The 20,803-nt window shown below is 34.5% G+C and overlaps 1 protein-coding gene across 3 annotated transcripts in view; it reads right to left on the minus strand.

Annotated features, from left to right (window-relative positions):
* Positions 1-283: 283 nt before the first annotated feature.
* LOC137251064 (GTPase-activating Rap/Ran-GAP domain-like protein 3) overlaps positions 284-20,803 on the minus strand; it is a 346,592-nt gene continuing 326,072 nt past the window's right edge. For 2 of the 3 annotated variants that reach the window (XM_067785002.1, XM_067785003.1), the window contains 5 exons: positions 15,800-15,952; positions 10,987-11,299; positions 10,409-10,892; positions 10,066-10,211; positions 7,102-8,354 (listed from right to left, as the gene is read on the minus strand). In XM_067785002.1, the coding sequence (XP_067641103.1) occupies positions 7,243-8,354; positions 10,066-10,211; positions 10,409-10,892; positions 10,987-11,299; positions 15,800-15,952 (2,208 nt within the window). In that variant the 3' untranslated portion in view covers positions 7,102-7,242. Of the gene's footprint in view, positions 8,355-10,065; positions 10,212-10,408; positions 10,893-10,986; positions 11,300-15,799; positions 15,953-20,803 lie in introns of all 3 variants that reach the window. The other variant, XM_067785004.1, reaches the window with a different exon arrangement.

Below are 20,803 nucleotides of genomic sequence, written 5' to 3' on the forward strand. Positions count from 1 at the left end.
TTTATGCCGTTACGGATTACCGTTATGCGAACAAAGTTAATATACTCTGTGAGCTGTGCTTAGCTGAGTATATAAAAGCAGAAAACACAGGAAGGGTTAGAAAGGACAGTAACCCCTAGTCTATTGTGTCCATTATTTTATATGTTGAACCTTGTGCCACTGCAGCTGTTGAATTTCAACCACTGGGCGAACTCTAGTTTTCAATAATTTACAAAAAATTTGAAAACCACCAGAAAAGTGAAAATTTTTATTTTTGCAGCAAAAGACTTTATGTTTTTTTTTTTAACAGCACATATTTGATTGATTAAATTAAACAAATTCCATTTAAGTTGTTAAAAAAAATAAGCTACAAATCTTTTTAAACAAATCATTTTGACTAAACTTTATTTAGGTACATATTAAATATTATTTCTTAGCACAGTCACAAAGAAGTACAGTATACATATATATAAATATGCGTTAATAGTAAATATATTTCTTAAGATAGAAAAACTTAATTATTTGCCTATCAACAAGTGTATATGCTTAGTTACTACATTGTAGATAATAATAACAGCCTAGATAGAGATATGAGATGAAAGCTCCGAACGAAAAACGTTTAAACTATTTAGTTTATTAATTTTAGATGTAATGCAGAGAATCGAGACATATATCCATATTCTTAAACATGCGTACACCCTTTGAGCACAAAAATACAATAATTATATAAATATCTAATTTTTTTGATCAATTTTCAATATGCCGACTTATGTAAAATATAACAAGCCCAGCCCTTCATTATTTTAAATATTTTTAATATATTTTTTGATTTATTTTATTTCCCATTATTGCATACATACAAAAGGCTCTTCACTCGGCCGTCTAACTGAGAGAGGGGTGACTCGAGCGAAAAGAGTTCATGCAAGGAGCCTTTCTTTACAATGTTTTTCCAAGAGTATCAGTACACTAGAAAAAAATTAATTCCTCAAAACGAGTAAAATAAAAAAATGGTATATAATATATTGCCATAGAAGTCCTTCCAGAAATCTAGATAATTAAACTATTTTTTCCCTTTGTCATAAGGCTAGGTTAGATTTAGCTGGCCGGTTCATAAGCACCTCGCATAGACTGAATGAGTCCATAATGTTACCAGAAGTTTGTATTACAACAAAACCTGAAAATCTGTCAAAAAACTACGACTAATGTTATAAAATAACTGCTTCTAGACTTGCTAACTGCATCGTTCCCAATAGCTGGAGTCGTAGCCTGGAAAGCGTAAGGAACGATCGAAAAGTGCTCGATTGTTTCCTCCTCCAACCTGCACTTCCTATATCTGCTATCACTAAAAAGGCCTTATCTAAAAGCATCTGAAACTGGAAGGCAGTGTCCAATCAGAATATACGTCATAAATCTATAGTACTCACTTTTTGATTGTTAGAGTAACTTTGTTGGTTTTTTTGATTTTTGACACTTTGACAGCCCACGCTTGGAACCATGCTTTTCCGCTTGTTTGATTTTGTCCAGCTCTGGCTTTTCTAAATCTCTAAATTTAAAGGCTTAGAAAATGTGTACTTTTTCTCCCCTTTTGGTCGAGGTGGTAGACGACCTACTTCAAGCACTCAAGCGAAGATATTAAACTCGCTGAAATGTTCACTATAGGGTTACAAGTTGTTGCTATAGTGACAGGGTTGTCCGACTTCTGCAGGCGAGCTGTCAACCAAGGCAAGGCGAGGTAAAATCTGAATTCAGACCACGTTCATATGCTCAGAAACTTTTATTACTGTCGTCTGGCAATAGGCAAAACTGGATCTTTTTTGAAGGGTGGATATGGTGTTCAAGCCTATACTTTTTATGGAATATTAGTATAGTGGGGAGCAATACACACGTATGTATATTAGACTGGCTTTATTTCATAGGGTAAAAAAAAAAATGTTAGAATTCCGTGCACCCCCCCTAAAATGTTTCATTTTATTTGGAAGATGTTAACCTGTGGCCCAATCGGGCCTCAAAATTTTTAAAATCTCGATTTTTTGGCAGTTTGGCGACTTCGGCGACCCATATCTCTGGAACAGCTAAAGCTATTTGCTCGTGTCATACATCAAATTAAAGGCGATGCTATTAGTAATATTTTATATTTTTGTGAAGCCAATGTCTCTAAAAACTTGACTAGGTACCTGGTACCCCGTATAGCGAAGATGCGTTATTTGTGTTATTATTGCTTATTATGGACAAATACTTGTACGTTGGAACCCCCTTTCATTCAAATATGTTTGCTATGGTATACCGTTAATTTTTCACAACAATGTTTTTTTTTTTTTATGTCAGGTATGTATCTATTTTTTCCTCATACTGTATCACTGGCGACCCCAAGCTTTGAGGCCCCAGTGGCACGGGTTAACATCTTCCAATTGTGCTCAAACTTTAGCAATCTTAAAATCGAAAAAATGAAACATTTTAGGGGGATGCCTTCAAAAAAAATCCGTCATCGATTTTTTAAAACCACTTTAATGAATATATTACCAAACGTAAAAAACCATGCCGCTGGATTGGTTCTGGTGAGGACTAGCGAGCCATTATTGTAATCCTACATTACCAATGATGCAAGGCTGAATATATACTTGGTTGACATTGGGAACGAGATGTCCGTAGGGCGTGCTGCATTCAGTCATTAGCATGGAATCAACCGGGTTTAGATGTACTTCTGGCCAAATGTTGAGCTCAACTTGCAATGCTTGTAAGACTGCCCCATGCGAGTTTTTGTCGCCTCAATACGAGCCAGTGAAATAAAAAACATGTACGTATGTAACACCAGAATTGTTTTTTTTTTTTGTTATTAAAATAGACGTTTTAGATGTTTCAGCGGATTTATTCTCTAGGCATCAACTGTTCTTTTATAAGTGTCAAATAGCTACAAATGGTTGAAAAAATGAAATCTATACTCTCCTTGCTTTAAGCTCTGTAATATTGATCGCATTGTATTAAAAGTGGTTTGTGCATAAATTGTTAAACCTAAGAAGTTCCTAGTACGAACTCATATACTTAGTTCAGTGGTGCACTCAAGAGCTTTGCACAGCTTCGGAAAACTATACGCTACATGCCGTGTGAGTGTAGCGACAATGATTCAGTAAAGCAAGCAGTCAATCAGTATTTGCTTGTAAACATCTCATGCGCGAGAGAATTCTTTGCTCAAATATTCTCCATATAATCACACACTACGACAAAAGAAGTTGCGTTTTTATTCAAAGCTCTGCCGCCGTTGTGCACCATTGACTTAGTTGTGTGTAAGACTACCGCATTTTTAGATTACTTTTATAATTAATATTTTTTGTTGGAATATTTTTTATGTATAAATATTTGTATTTATGTATGTGTAGATATATATGTTTGTAAATTACAACAATAATATCATTGTTATTATTTATATTACTTAAACAGCTGATTTGATTTTGCTTGTATGTATTTATTTCATTACATGTTGTTGTTGTTGATACATACAGCAGCGAAAACGAAAATAGCAGTGAATAATTTTATAAAATTTCATAAATTAAATTATTCTTTTTTTACTTTGCCATTTTATTCTTTTTTGTACTTTTGTAAATTTAAGAAAAAATTTCTGCGAATTTTGTTTCTGAAACTGTACAAACCAATTTGGGAAAAAATTCGAATTTAGCTTTTATGTAATCGGTAGTTTACATTTGTAGTAAATTTAAAAATATAAGTAAATGAAAGTAATAATTTTTTATACAGCAGGCCTCAAAATTTTCATTAGCTTCCATATTATCAATTTTACGTCGATTTAGGGCGTAAAATCATTCACATTGTTATTAGGTATCTGAGAGCATTAGAGCATTCTATCTACGCAGTTCTGCCTCATAGGGGGTGACGGGATTTTGGTGACCAAGAATAATGCCTTTTAGAAGATTTGCATCCAGAGGGTATGTTCGGTTGTATTTCAATGCTACAAGGTGGAGAGAGGGGGAATAGAGTCATAAATGAGAGAGGCCGAAAGCGATACAAGCGACTGTTAGGGGGAGAAAAATAAGAGAAAGCTCCGTAATAGAACTGCAGGTGAATCCAACTCAGAGAGTATAAGAAACCAGCATTGAGGATTGTCTAACGCTTAGAAGCAGTGCTAAAAGACCTGACAATTGAGCGTGTGGCATAGGCCGTGAGCCGCTTGAAGTATGTCAACAGCAATTCAAAGGATTTACTGCGCGAAACCCTCGGTATAACAAATAGTATGAAGAGGAAAAAGCTTCAGACGACAGAATGAAACAAACTCAAAAATATGGAAATAGTACTGGATCGATCCTTTTCAACGACTTCCGGTGTTTACAAATGTAAACTTCCGGCAGTATACCTAGGTTTTATATTCCGCTTACGTAAACGTTAATATAGTTTAGAACATTCCTTTTAACATTTTTTGAATATGAAGTTTTGTAGCCTAAACCAAATACGTCAAGTAACGTACAAATTATAGGTCTCTCAAAAGTGGTATTAGGTCAGGTAAGGTTAGGTTGGGGTAAGGGAATTTTCCACATTTTTTAGCCATTGCGAATGGTTTCAGTGAGTACCGGGTGCTTTCTCTGATGAGCTTAAGAAAGATCCACCTCTCCAAACTCTGCCAGATCCCCGAAAAACCTAGCGCACGTAAATATGAGTCGTCTTTTTTGCACTATTGGACATTGACAGAGAAAGTGATGAATTGAATCCTCTTCCCTCTCATCCTGACAGCTTCTGCAGTGGGAGCTAGTTGATATGCGTGACCGTCGGAGTATTGTTGCAAGAGCGCAATGACCTATGATGACACCCGTCAGTACTCTCACTTCAGATTTGTTTAGCCTGAGAAGGAAGCTTCTTACTTTCCTATCCCAACATGGATTGTCTCCTGCAAGTCCGTTGCCCCAGTCTAATATTCCTTGATTTTCCTCAAGAGATAGCAGAGGAGTCCCCTAGCTGTTGTACATTTTCTTCTATACCAAGGGCGCATAGCTTTATTTTTTATACGGAAGAAAGTCTGAAACACCTTTTAAAAGAATTTTTTCTTCTTGTTTTAAAGCAATGCGAATTTTGAGAGAACTATAATTTGCACTTTGTGGGACTTAAATTGATTGGGCTAAAAAACTGCATACTCAATAAAAATTCAGAAAACTCTAGATAAAGAGTTCGAATTTTTTTTCGAATATTTTTGAAAACGTTTTTGAAAATGGCTTGCATAATTTCAGTTAAAATATGCATGGAATTTTTTTCTTAAATTAACGAACAAAGCAAAAAACTTTAATTGAACAAATTGGCATTGCCATTTTCGTGTTCGTATATATGTACATATATTCTGTGGCCTTTTAGCTTTTGCTTAGTTGGTAAGTATATTGATTACTTATTTGGGTTTGTTCTCAACAATTTATAAACTTTGTAGCACCTATCAACATTGCATAGAATATATAGTGCTTTTCTAACATGCATATATACATATGTAGATGTAAGTAACTTTAACAGCTGTCTAATCATCATTTCATTTATGTAAATACATGCACCTGTCACACAAGTATTTCAAGTTAACATACCACACTCTAATAAAAAGAAAACTACCCACACATTGTGCGACATATCTCCGAGCAGAATAAGGTCAAGCTTTTGTTCCCATTTGCGTAATGCTACTCTTTAATTTTTCTACAAGTGGGCGCACGGTACCAACCGACTTCTAACGGCATCCGCAAGCAGATAAATTAACGCTTAGAAGGTTTTCATGACAGAAATACATGCGGAATGTGTTCTTTCTAAAGATTTTGATGCTGAATTTCCTAGCATTGAACACGGGACCTCAAGCAAGCACACTACCACCACCGTGACCGCATGAAAAATTTAACTATACTTAAGTGAAAATCGCAAAGGTTATGGTGAAACGATAACGGTAATGGAAAATTAATTGAGACAAAAAATTGTAATGCTTGGGTTTCATTAGGTCAAAATAAAATTTTAATATCATATATAACATGCCGTTGGGCAATTGTCGTTTTCAATTATTGGTCAATTTAATTCTGCTTTGTAGTTAAAACGGACGGCACGCGCATTTGACGTTTTCATTTATACGGCTAAGTTTGCGGTCACACTTGACCAAGTGAAGACCAAGCATAATGCTGAATGTATTTCATAGTTGCCGCCCATGTTTGCGCATTACAGTCTGGTTGTAAATGAGAAAATTTATGTAACCACTGCCCAGGGACCAGAGAACTAAAGTAGAACTACTTAAAAAATCTGTGTATTTTTTGGGTCCAGGAAATTGGTTATTAAATTATTTAACTAGAAATTTTTTGGTCGTTCAATTTATAAAAAAAACACATATATTTTTCTTTTTTCAAAAAGGAGTTCTCACATGGCTTTATTTTGTGTTGTGTTTCCAGAAAATCTGAAAACGAGAACGGAATCGCTTCGAAGTCATATAAAAAAGATTTCGTACTAATTTAGAAAAATTTTTTAGCATAGTTCCAAGAGCATAAACAGACATCCAGAAATTTATAGCATAAGTGCCCAAATTTATATAGAACTCATCCCATCATAAAAGTTTCTCAAAATCATAAGTACTCAAAAGTTCTTCAAAAAAAAAAAAAAAAAAAAAAACCAACGAAATCGAAACCGATTCGGCAAAAGGGATACAAATCCCCCGAAATCATGCGGAGTACTTAGTGCTTATAACGAATGAAAGCTTTTCGAAATCTTCGGAATTGTTAAAAAATGATTTAAAATTGCAAGAGCTGAATTAAAATTAATTTAATCTTAAAATTAGTATGGAGTGTGAAACAGAGCTTCAGACCATTTTTCTTTCCATTAGCAAATTGAAAACTGAATTTTGTTTCGTACTTCTACACAGTTATTCATTCGTTAAACCTTTTGCTTTCAATTTTTTTGTGTGTTATTTTTTTGAAACCTTCGCAACTCCTTCGTCAACCAGGTCTGCACCTCACGTGATGGTGACGGTGATGGCTTACTCCTACGTCTCGCAGCTACACATGAATTGCTTTTGTTGAGCAATAACGGCATTTCTTCCGTAAAACGTTCATCTTTTTCACAAAATGTATTGTCATCATTCTTGTCATCCTTTTGCTCAAAGTGCAATTCCATTGATTTGAGTTCGCGCAGCAAGGGTGTTGTAATTAGTGTAGCTTCTGGCGCATGTCGTTGTTCTTGTTTTGTTTTCACATTAGCTGTTGCGGGTGCAGATGTAGGTGTATTTAATCCCATATTTATCTTAAACTCACATATTTGTCATTCGTGATGTACAACATTTGCCGAACTGCAGCTCATGGACAATGACATAGGCGAATCCATTGATTTTTGCCTCTTTGTCATCGATAATGCGCTGAGGTGTTGCGTTGGATTTGTGGGTGGTATTGAATTTGTAGCAGCTGTTGCAGTCGCATTGAACGCATGCATATGAAAATGTGAATGTGCACCAGTCAATTTGGCCAAAGGGATGCGATAAACGCGTAATGGCTTTAAACGGTCCGGTGATGAAGAATAACCATCGTTAAAGTTTGTCAAATTACCACTAACACCAACTCCGGCACCGCTACCACCACTACCTACACTATTGAAAATATTGCGATATCTAGATGTTCGTCTCGTAGGTGACATTGGTGATTGTTGGCTACTTTTGCTGCTATTGCTATTGCTGCTGCCACTCGTTGTATTATTGCTGCCATTGTTATTATTGTTGCTGGTAGTTATTGTACGTGGTGAATTCGGTGGCACACATTGTTGCATTAGCTGCTGTTGATGTTGTTGCAGTTGATCGATAATGATGGAATTATTGCGCATACCACCAAATCTTTTATCGGTGTCCCCACATGAATTACTTTTTGCAATCACCGGCTTATCCTCGTAAATATTGTGGGTCTTTTGCAATGAGCGTGCTCGATGTATATGCGGTAATTGGTTATTGGCATTTGGTATTTCAAGTAAATTCGTAAGCTCATGCTCCGGATTGATTGGTATTTCTTTTGGTGTGGAGCATGAAATTTCACATTGTGAAAGTTCTTCGTTGGATGAAGCTTCACTCGGTGTGGTGACTAAACATCGTTCGGATGTTGAAAAATCATTTAAATGTAGACCTTTAATATGCAAATCTTTGGACATAAATTCTGGTGCTGTTGTCACAAAGAAAATGTCACGCTTGGAGGTAATCAACTGCAGTTCAGGCATCATAGCGGTGTGCACTAAGTTACCGTTTACCAGCAGACGAATTTCAATTGAATCCGATGTGAAACCAAGTATGTAGGGAAAGGCGCATACTACGGCGGTGGGTGAAGTATTCCAATGAAAATCAAAATCATTTTTTCCGCCATCACGTTCGCTCAGCTTTTGGAAGTGACAAGTGTCTGTGTGGGAAGGAGGGTAAAAAATGAAATAAATGAAATATGTATATATATGTACTTGTTGTCTGTAAGTTTTTTAATGGATAATAATTAGTGAATTGTTTTTGCTAATAGCCCACTTGTTTCCACAAGAAAGGTATGGTTTTGACCCTTTCTTAGCGTTTGCCACAACTGAGTAGGCCACGTGGTGTTTAAAAAATTCCATCTTTGATTTTCACGCAAAATTGAACTATTTTACACCTTTGAGCTGCTTGCTCAACTGATAGTTGTTAGATTCCGCAATAAACCTCTATAAATTCTCTCCGAGAGCAATACTTGAGATAACGGAAGCGTCTAGCAGGATCATACTTCTTACATACTCGGTGATACAATGTGGATAGCATAGGATACCAAAAAGATTGAATGAACCATGAAAAGTACGGCCAAAAGGCGTGACCATGACGGGGTGGAGAAAACCAATGTCTTATATGAGAATAACAAGTCTCGGGTCATTACAAGTAATCCGAAAAGTTGCTGAAATATATAGATGAAAAATAGGACGGATGCATGTTTATCCAATGGCTTTTTGTTTTGCTCAATCCATATGACAGGTGATCCCGCAAAAATTGCCAAAGATTTTGGAATCAGTTTACTTAATAATATTTGCGCAACCATAGTATTTTGCAAAATACTGATAACCAGCGGTCTCAGACCTTACAGGTAAACAATTGAGGTACCACTCATATGAGATAAAATATCTGCATGTCTATTGCCGATTGATGGCAATACTCCCAGTATGAACTTTATAATTATTTTGACGACAGCGCCGTCCATAATAATCATCATTTGTTAACGCTTAACCGGTTAATCGATTTTGGCCGCTTCGCAATAAGTCACGCAGCTATCCTTGTTTCGCGATAACTGGCGCCGATTGGGAGCACCAAATGAGGTCAGACCTGGTAAATATACCATCGACCAGATTTTGCCTATGCGCCAAATAATTGACACATCACCTCTTCCTTGATTTTAAAGCTCTGGCCAATAAATGCTTCTTTTGGATAGGTAGATAATGAAAAGGTCCTCTCTCGGCAAACGAAAATCATGCTCTACAAGTCGCTTATCGTACTGTCCTGCTATATGGTGCAGAAGCATGGAACATGACAACAGCAGATGAAGCGGCTCTGGGAGTTTTCATGATAAAACTCCTTTGAAAGATTAAAACGCAGCGACTACGATGGATATGTCATGTTATGCGAATGAAAGATAATACGTCGGCTAAGGAAGTATTTTTATCAGAACCTGCATATGGAAGCAGAGGAGGAGGGCGGCTTCCACTCCGCTGGATGTACCAGGTGAAAAAAGTATTTAAATTCCCTTGGTGTGACCACTTGCGCCGGTTAACCAAGCGAAGAAGCGATTGGCGCGCCTTGTCATAAGATAATCTGAGCTTTACCTTCTGTACAACACGTTTTAGCGGCTGCCATTGGGGGCCAAAGTATATTGTTATCTCGGCGATTTTAGTATTATTAATTCCCGAAAAATTTATTTTGAATTTTTGTAAGTCCATTAAGAGCAATCTTAACTTTGACTCTTTTGGCACACCCCTTAACCGTGACCGATTGGTACTAAAATTTGAATGTGATACTCTAGATCTGGGTGTTACGGTCTGAAGGTGCGAAATTCGAAAAAATCATATACTAGATGTATAATTGTTATTGTACATAGCGCTACTTACGATTATAGCATAGCAGTAGTTCTGTCTCCAAGCCATCGCACAGTTCAATGGCCGCTGTCAATTGCGCTTGATTTCTCTTAACCGCTTCTAAGTCATAGAGTCTCGTTGCCGTACCCGTTTGATCACAGACGATTTCATAATGATATCTGAAATATAAAATACAACCAAAGCGAAAATCAAACACTTATTTATGTAGATCTTATTATTCAAGAGCAAGCAACCGCAAAATTAATTACAAACTAATTGAAACACCCATTCATTAGGGTTTTCATATATAATTATTATTTTTTGCTTACATTCTATCATGCTTTGTATAAGCTTTTACAACTGACATAATACTCACTTGTAACCAATGCAAATCAGGCCGCCCGCGTTGGTATTGGTCGGGCCCTCCAATGGTGTAATTATGCTTGGCGATTCACACAGCGTGATTTCCTTTTGAAAAATAAAGCCCTCCGCTGTTTCTGTATCGTTCTCCGGACACCAAGACGCCCAGGCGGCTGTGTGCTTCCATTGAAATAATTGTAATTTACGGTTGACTGCCACCACCAGACGTAAATGTCCGCCACTAATACGTGAACTCGCATACAGATGACAACCGCGTGTACGTTCAATGCGACGCTCTTTAATCTCGGCGCGACTACGACAACGTGCCGACTCCTCACCATGCTTCAAATGAAATTCACGTAAACGAAAAACATGCATACGATGAGCGTCACGATTAGTTAGTGAACCACCACGTATGAGTATGAGGCCATGGTCTTCCAGTACACTAAGTTGACGTACTTGAAATGACTTGTCGAAGATGAGTTGAGGTGATTGATCCTCTGTGGCACCAAAAAAAAAAAAACAAGTGATGATAAGGAATGTTGATTGTTCAAGCGGCAAGTGTTAATATAATGGAATAATCATTAATATTACCTTTCATCAGAAATGTGCCATCGTCGGTAGCAATAAATAAACTTTCGTCATTGCAACCAAATGAATCACCTGCCAATGAGCCGCGATGTAACAGAGTTGGATAGAAACAATGTGGCTCCCACGGTGGTTTGCGAAATATTGTACAAGGACTGGCAGAAGCAATGCTAGTTGGCGCATCACCACGTACAATAGCTTCAAGTTTCAATGCCTGTCCAATACGCACAAACTCGATTTGGCGCGCGTCTTCCTTTAATTTTGATGTACGTGGCACATCGTACAACACTTCGGAGAAGGCTCGTCTATTTAACATATTCTGTAAAGATAAAAATGTGCGAATAAAAGCGATTTTGATATATGTTGATATGTCACAGATAAGAAAATGGCAGTGATTTAGTACTGGCTACCCTTAAAAAAACAGACAATATCCTGTGTGAAGGCAATTTCATATATCGCATTTCAGTTACAATACATTTAATGTCTCTTTATTTTTTAACGATTATTTAAGTATGTAAGTAGATTCATTGTTGGTAGTATGTGGCATTTCAACTGAACTTCGAAGCTGACCTAGTGAACTAAAAAATCCCAAATGTTACACGTGGTAGTGGTGGACTATGGCACAACTGCCGGAAAAGCCTGGCAAAAACCAAAAATTCTTGAAAGGTTTTGATAAACTTAATACACGTTAAAAATGCAGAATTTTCCATTACGAATGAATAACTATTATTGCATAGAAAACTATAGTTTAGAAGGTAGGAGCATGTGTAATTTTTTATACCTTTCATGAACATGAAATGGTATATTAACTTTGGTCCGATGTTTGTAACGTTGAGAAATATAGAAGATAGACTCATCATTAAGTATACAGAATTGATCAGGGCGACGAACTGAGTTGATATAGCCATGTCCGTCTGTCCGTCCATCTATCTGGTTGAACGCAAACTAGTCCTTCAAATTGTGAGATATCTCAATGAAATTTGGCACAAGGATGCATTTTTGTATTATATTAGACATTTGTCGGATCCGGTAGAATCGGACCACTATAACATATATCTCCCATACAACCGATCGTTCAGATAAGACGGTTTTGGTCATTCCTGCCGTAATTTAAAAAGTATAAACGTGAAACTCGGTGATATATATTCTAATAATCATAGAAGATATCCTGAAAAAATCACTTTGATCGGAGCTATATATAGTATATATCCCATACAACCTATCATTCAGATAGAAAGATTTTTGGTCATTTCTCCCTTTATTTAGAAAATATAAACGTGAAACTTGGTGATATATATTCTAATAATCATAGAAGATATCCTGAAAAAATCACTTTGATCGGAGCTATATATAGTATATATCCCATACAACCTATCGTTCAGATAGAAAAATTTTTGGCCATTTCTCCCTTTATTTAGAAAGTATAAACGTGAAACTCGGTGATATATATTCTAATAATCATAGAAGATATCCTGAAAAAATCACTTTGATCGGAGCTATATATAGTATATATCCCATACCACCGATCGTTCAGATAGAATGATTTTTAGCAACTTCTCCCTTAATTTCCAATATAAAACGTCAAACTTGGTGATATTTATTCTAATATATAATAGAAGATTTCATAAAAAAATCATTTCGATCAGAGCTATATATAATATACCTATCCCATACAACCGATCATTCAGATAGAAAGATTTTTGGCCATTTCTCCCTTTATTTAAAAAGTATAAACGTGAAACTCGGTGATATATATTCTAATAATCATAGAAGATATCCTGAAAAAATCGCTTTGATCGGAGCTATATATAGTATATATCCCATACCACCGATCGTTCAGATAGAATGATTTTTAGCAACTTCTCCCTTAATTTCCAATATAAAACGTCAAACTTGGTGATATTTATTCTAATATATCATAGAAGATTTCCTGCAAAAATCATTTCTATCGGAGCTATATATAATATATATCCCATACAAGCGATCGTTCAGATAAGGGGGTTTTTTCCATTTCCTATTTTATATTTATCTTAAAAATCGTTTAGGTATGTACATCTGTTCACTATATATTTCTTATCTTATACATCCGGTTATTTGGAGATTACGAACGGGATAAGTTTATTGTTCAGCCCCATTCATGAAAGGTATGAAGTCTTCGGCACAGCCGAAGATAGTCCCGTCCTTACTTGTTTTCTTTTCCGGTTTATTTAAAATCGCTTTTTCTGCAAATACTTTAAAGACCGGTTTATGCTTTCTTGTACTGTAACGAGAGATAATTTAATTTTAGGTGTAAAAAAATGATTAAAAATTATTTATTTTTTTTTTGTGGTGAAATTGGCTTATCTACCTCCTTTACAAAGTTTATTTTAATACCCTTTATCAAACTTGGATGGAAAATAAACAAATTCCAAAAACCACCTCCATGAAATTTAAAGTAGTTATCTAAATTCATGAAGTCTAACTGCGTCTAGCTGCGATTGGCGGAACGAGCCTTTTCTGCAAGAATCTTTTCATTGCAAAACTACGACGTCAGAACTTATCCCATCAATTTACTAGTTGCATTAAGAAAGTTTTAGTATATGTTTTAAATTTGCCTTATGCGTGAGAGTATATCCCAAAAAATTTTAAAATGCATAATATGCTTTTGTTTATTCACCTACTGAATAAAATGTTATAAGAGTCAGGTTGACTAATAGCTATAGATAACATAAACAGTGCTATAACTTCTTTGTTTATTAATTTTGGAAAATGTTGCTTCAAAACCAACAACGTAATGAACTTGGAAGTATTTTCGTCTTACGAAACAAAAAGGTTACCTTAGAGAGGGTTAAACCGAATCATGTGAAAACGAAATCATAGCTCGAAAGAACATTGATAAGTAAGGATGGCTAAGTTCTAGTGTAACCGAACATTACATACTCAGCTGCCAAATTACAGCTTGCAAAACTTTTAAATTACCTTCTTTGAAAACTGGGCGGTGCCACGCCCATTGTCCAAAATTTTACTAATTTGCTATTCTGCGTCATAAGGTCAACCCACCCACCAAGTTTCATCGCTTTATCCGTCTTTGGTAATGAATTATAGCACTTTTTCGCATTTTTCGATATCGAAAAAGTGGGCGTGGTTATAGTCCTATTTCGTTCATTTTAAATAGCGATCTGAATTGAGTGCGAGGAATAAGAGTGCGTGAGAGGAACTTACATACCGAATTTCATTAAGATACCTCAAAATTTACTCAAGTTATCATGTTTACGGACAGACGTACCGACGAACGGACATTGCTAAATGAATTTCTTTTTTCGCCCGGATTATTTCGATACATAGAAGTCTGTATCTATCTCGATTAGTTTATGCCGTTACGGTGTACCTTTATGCGAACAAAATTAATATACTCTGTGAGCTCTGCTCAGCTGGGTATGAAAACAAATATGCAGATTTCCAAGACCAAATTAATGACTTATCTATTCCAAAAATCGCATTTCAAATAACTGAGTTACAATAAAATCACACTTTGGCTGTATTCCGAGGGATCGGAAAAAATTGAAAAAATTTCCGGAACCCTGTCAACATAGGCTTCAATTTTCAATTTCACAACTCTTTTTGCGACCCGGTTTAAGGGTCAATTGACCTTATGACCACTTCAAATGCCCACCAAATCAATTTTAGCTTTGCGCACGTATGAAGGACCGATGAAAATAAAATAAGTTGATGGTGAAGTGACTTAAACTTTAGGGGCATAAGGTCAATTGACCTCATAAACACTTGTAATGGCATTAAGGTCAGTTGAAACTTTAGACATGTATAAAAGACCAATGACAATGCAATAGGGAAATGCCGGAGTGACATAAAGTAAACGGACATAAAGTCAACTAATCTTTTGATCACTGAAATTGCTATAAGGTCAATTAAAATTTTGCACACGTGCCAAGGACCGATGCAATAATTTGATGTTGGGGTGACATAGAGTCAACGGACATTATTTCAATTCTGCTTATGGGCACATGAATTGGTCATAAGATCAATTGGTTATTTAAAGTGGCCATAAGGGCAACTGAATTTGTAACTATTCAAAATTTGGTGTAGTGGCTATTTAGGAAATGCCTGTTTGACCATGTGACTCTTTCGGTGGCCATAACAATAATTTTAATAAATTGAGACTAGCATCAAAATAAAAACAAAAAAAAAAAAAATAGAAATATATAATAGTTAGAAAAACCCATAAAGGCACCCTTTTATAGCTAACCGAGCTAAAAATAAAGAAAAAAATTTTGATCACAAATAGTTTATATTAGAGTAGATGAATGTCGAATAATTTACCAAAAAATTAGCTCAAAATAACATTACTTATAATAAAATTTAAGTTATTAGCAAAATAATTAAATCAGAGTTTGACTTACTATATTTTTTAGCAGACATATAGCGCTACAGTTATCAAAAAATAAAATAAATTATGTACCTTTAATGAATTTTTGTTAGAAAGGCAAAAGGATGCCTCTATATTACTTCGATCTAGATTTTTCAATACGGGTACATTGCCACAGGTTGCCACGTTATTCAGGAATCTTCAGATATTGAATTCCGAACCCGCAAGCATCAAGGGAATATTTAAGTGTTTGAGTTCAATTGAGGATTGTTATAGAATAGTAGTTATTGATAGTGGATATGAGTTAAGTCAAAATACATTATCCCATTAAATTTTGATTGCGTATGCATTGAAATCCTTTTCAGAGTAAAAGTGTAGAGGCGAAAATAGCAACTATGAATCTTTAAATGCATAGTTCACACTTTATTACAAGTTATATAATATCTTACAACTTACCAGCTTACTATCTCCCATATAGTCTTCATATAAATCTTTTATCAACATATCTAAAGTTCGTTCGCGTTTTTGTGAAAATATTGGTGTTTGAAAAGTCGCTTTCTCTGCGTTGATCATTTTGACAAGCAAAAATTCTCGAAACATAGCAATATCCTGTGTAGGTGAAGTAGAAGAAAATCATGTTTAAATATTTAGTATATTATAATTTTATAATTAAATTTTTAATGAATGGAGCAGCAGTTCTTATACTTTTTGAAATATGAAACAAAGCAGCTTCAATTAGTTAAATCCCAATTGCACAAGTTAAATCTAGGTAAGCTGGAAAAATTTTAAAAATTTCAAGTTACTTTCTCCACATCAGCTAGCAGTGATTTTGCAAGTCACGACATATAAGTACAAATATATCTAAAAATACATATATTTATGCTATGACTTAGTGACTTTCTTACATTTTCAGCTTATAAGATTTTCCATTACCCTGCAATAAAAAGCCGAAGTACTCAGCAAACGTTCTAGTTCATTGATTACAATTGTAGTCAGCTTTTGAATAGTTCATTGAGTAGAATTTTATGGCGTTCACCATACTAGTCAGTTTTAGAATAGTTCATAGACTATAACTTTGTGCTGTTCTTCATACTAGTTAGTATTTGAAAAAATTTATTCGATTGGAATTTCGTCTGTTGGACTCGAGGAAATGCGCGAATGCTTTCTGTAGCCAATTTGTAATGCATACTTCAGTTGAAATTGTTAGATATCGTCCAAATCAACGGGCACATAAACACAAGCATGACGAGTCGCGCCTTACCGATACCTCAACAGAGGTTAAAAAAGCCTTCCATATCAATCGTTCCAGACGTAAAACCTATGCCGATGCCAAAACACCTTGGTCATGAGGGTATCAGCAGCCTAGAACATTTTTTCTACTTGTCGTTAAAAGCCTTTGCCATTCCAGAATAACGGACAATGGCAAGAATAAACCCACTACCAAAGACCGAAAACCAAGCCAGTATCTATCGTTATTATTCCTTTAGTCAGTAACGAAAACGTTTAAAGCCGTTATGATTCCCTCATTTAAACGAAATTCTTCGTTTATTCAGCCATCAGAATGACTTCTGTAAAGTGCATATCACTACCACCGTTCTGAATTCCATTAACACTGATCATAGGATGGTGATTGTGCAGCTTGGCCTATTTTGACACAGTTAACCACGACTGGTTAGTTCTTTTTCGTTAGATAGATAGATTTATTGAGGATTGCACTGTGCCCATTGGTCTATTGTGTCCTCACCTCCTTCACAGCAACTTATCCTTATTCTTGATGAACCCTAGCAGTTCTCTTGGCTTGAGGTGTTTACTGTGGGAATGTTCTGGCCATGGTGAGCCCATAAATTCAGGCTTGCGTATAGAGATTGCGATTCGATCACAAAAGTGGCATTTGTTATTCCGTTACTTTTTAGTTTTTATATATATGTCCGTATTTTTAGTAAAATTTATTCCGAAGTATAATGTATTGAATTGATATATGTATATATTTAGACTGGGTCGATTTATTAGCCTATATTGGGCCATCGATTTTTCGATAGGATTTGGGCTCTGGAAAAAAAGTTCCACTACGCATACCCAAAAAAATAATTTTTGAGCCTGCAAAATTTCAACGATTTTTTCGAGTTTTTATACATTTTTTTATTTTCAAGGCTCCAAATCATTTTTATGTATTTTTTTTTTCGTATCAATTGGCAAATGCAAAATTGGTAAATGCAGTTTTTTGAAAAAAAATTTCTTTTATGAAGATTTAGAAGAATTTTGGTCGAAAAATCGATTTTTTTTTGCAGGCTCGAAAACTATTTTTTTGGGTATGCGTAGTGGAACTTTTTTTTCCTGAGCCCAAACCCTATCGAAAAATCGATGGCGCGATATAAGTTAACTTTCGTCCATACAAATCGACCCAGGTTAATATGCGGTAAAGTATATCAACCGTTCACTTAAAAAGCTTCATCGCTTCGATTTGAATGAAATTTGCTGAAATTGCTGTGCTATATAGTAGTGTTAATTTCACTTAAGTCCGCTCCTAAATTTTAGATGGTTACGGAGATATAAGCGTCTGAATTCTTAATTTTTTTTGTGGAAGCCTTTTTTCTATAAATCATAAGTCGTGCAATTGGCTTTCTAAGAAGAAATGAATAAAACGGTTTCTAAAGTATATTTTCCATTCTCTTCGAAAATAAATATAAACAAATTTTATAGAAAAATTTTAGTAAAAGTTTTATTAAAATTTTTTTTTTTTAATTTTTTTCAAATAGGGGCATTTTTCATATTTTGATTTTTATTTTTAAATAAAAGCTTGATATTTGTCCTATAAAATCATACCTATTTTATTTCGGCACGCGAAAATTTCTTTAATACATTTTTATTTTAAACATATAGAGTTTCAGCTAAAATTCACCCATAAATTTTATAATTTAAATTTTTTATTTTTTTTGTTTTTAAGTTTGGACAATTTATGTATTTTTATTTCTATATTTAGATAAAAGCTTGATATTTTTCCTTTCAAATGATACCTATCTTGTTATGCTGCCGGAACATTTCTTGATACATTTTTTTTAACATAGAGGTACAGATAAAAATTCACCCACATAATGCCTTTATATTAATTTTATAATCACTTGAACACCTCTATATTATTCTGTGTATAAAACTATTTTATTTATTTCATTCTACAGGTTGTACTTACAGACTATTGCTAGTTTAGTGAATAAATTTCATCTAAAATTATACATACTGGCATTAAAATCTATTCAGTTCAAAGTCAATATAGTAGAGTTGTACATACTAATGTTTTTTTTTTTTTTTTTTGGAAATTCTTGGTTGCTAGTATGTGCAGCACCGAGACTTGAAGACACTCTTATTCATTATAAATCGCGTAAATTAAAGTACCGGTAAAATGCGAAACAATATTATCATAAAGAATTATTTTGCACACGCTGATTAGTATAAAAATGTATTTGTCTGTACACTACGATCTCTTCAAATCTACCGTGGGTTTTCTCCAATATAAAGGAGTATTTAAAGAGTTTTTATCATATATACATAAAAAACAATGCAGGTAGTTGCAAACTACTCACGCACGACCATTATTGAACAATTTATTCATAAAGGTACGCGTAATGCAGGCAATTAAGGCCTAAGCAATAATTCGCGGTTTATTTTCCAAGGCTCGTTAATCACTGGAAAGCCCACACAAAAAACAATGTAGGTAGTTAAAAACTGCTCTGGCCTAAGCATGAATGCGCAAGAAACGTTAAAGGCTCGTTATTAGAGAAAAATTCGATAAAAATGTAGAAAATTATAAACTATTAATGCCTAAACAATGTAAGGTCTCAATACGCATGAGTTTTAAACCCTTTCGGTAAAGGTCAAGACTCATTTTACGGAATTCAAAAATTAGGTATGTCTGCTTTTTATGTTCTTACACTTTTTTCATTGTGGTATTATATTTTGCTTAATACTTAGTGAACATGTGAGTTATATTTATTTATTTGTACAAAACTTTATTTTTATTACAATTTGTTACTATTTTATACAATGCAATAATGAGAAAGCTTTCCTATGAAAAAAAAAGAACTAGTTAAAGCGCGCATAAAAAAATTGATACATTTATCTGTACCTCTATGTTAAAATAAAAATGTATTAAAGAAATTTTCGCGTGCCAAAATAAAACAGGTATCATTTTAAAGGAAAAATATCAAGCTTTTGTTTAAAAATAAAAATCAAAATATGAAAAATGCCCCTCTTTGAAAACAATTTTATTAACAAATTTTTTTATATTTATATTCGAAAAGAATGGAAAAAATACTTTAGAAACCGTTTTATTCATTTCTTCTTAGAAAGCCAATTACACGACTTATGATTTATAGAAAAAAGCTTCTTAGAGACCAATTGTACAGCGAACAACGGGACATTCATATGGCTTAGCAGCTAAAGGCTTTCACTGATATGAATGTTGGAGATTCGAGTTCAACGCTCAGCTCCCGAAAAGCTAGCTGATGAAGAAGTGAAATTCAGAAACATGTCCCAGTAACCATCGCCGTTTGTAAACTTACAATTTTTCTCTAATATCAATAGAAAAAAGCTGCCACAAAAAATTTAGATTTCAGATGCTTATATCTCCGTAACCATCCAAAATTTAGGAGCGAACTTAAGTGAAATTAACACTACTATATAGCACAGCAATTTCACCAAATTTCATTCAAATCGAAGCGATGAAGCTTTTTACGGTTGATATACTTTACCCGATATATATGCATACGTTTTATATATGTATATAAAATATAATGAATAAAATGAATTTGAGCTAATTTAACAATTTTCAAGTAACTAAATAGTTAGTTTAGAGCGGTAAACGACTCACACACACGACAATATAAAATTGATACACCTTAAAGTCGTTTAAACAATATATTTATTGTATTTGTCTTTATTAAATTAAAAATACGAGAGTAAAACAATTGTTTCGACACATACGTAGTGTCTTCATCAGTTGCTACGATCGTTTATCGTTCGTACGATCGTTTATTATTTTATATTGTCGTGAATTTTCATGTAATTTTTCAATCCGACTAGGCCTAGTATATTAACTAGTAGGATGCTGATGAAAATATCGACTAGTATGTCAACTGGTATTACAATGATGCATAGACTGGTATGTTGATGTTGAATACACTAACTAGTATGCCATCTGGTATAATGCTAGGGCGAAGGCAATATCAATTTCCGCAGCAGCTTTTATTAACAAAGTACGTGCTCGAATTGAATTACTATTAAGGACATTACTATTCACTTGTAAATATCATTACAGGATATTAACAATGAACTAATGCTGCTTTGTGTGTTAGTATGTGTTAATACGGGTATGCACATTAGACTGAACTGATTTCTATAGCATTTTCCGATACGAAAATTTTGTGTAAAGGCGTGAGTACAACATACACGTAGATCGATGTGTTC

This window comes from Eurosta solidaginis, chromosome 4, assembly GCF_040869045.1.
Source record: "Eurosta solidaginis isolate ZX-2024a chromosome 4, ASM4086904v1, whole genome shotgun sequence".
NCBI classification, from domain to species: Eukaryota; Metazoa; Arthropoda; class Insecta; order Diptera; family Tephritidae; genus Eurosta; species Eurosta solidaginis.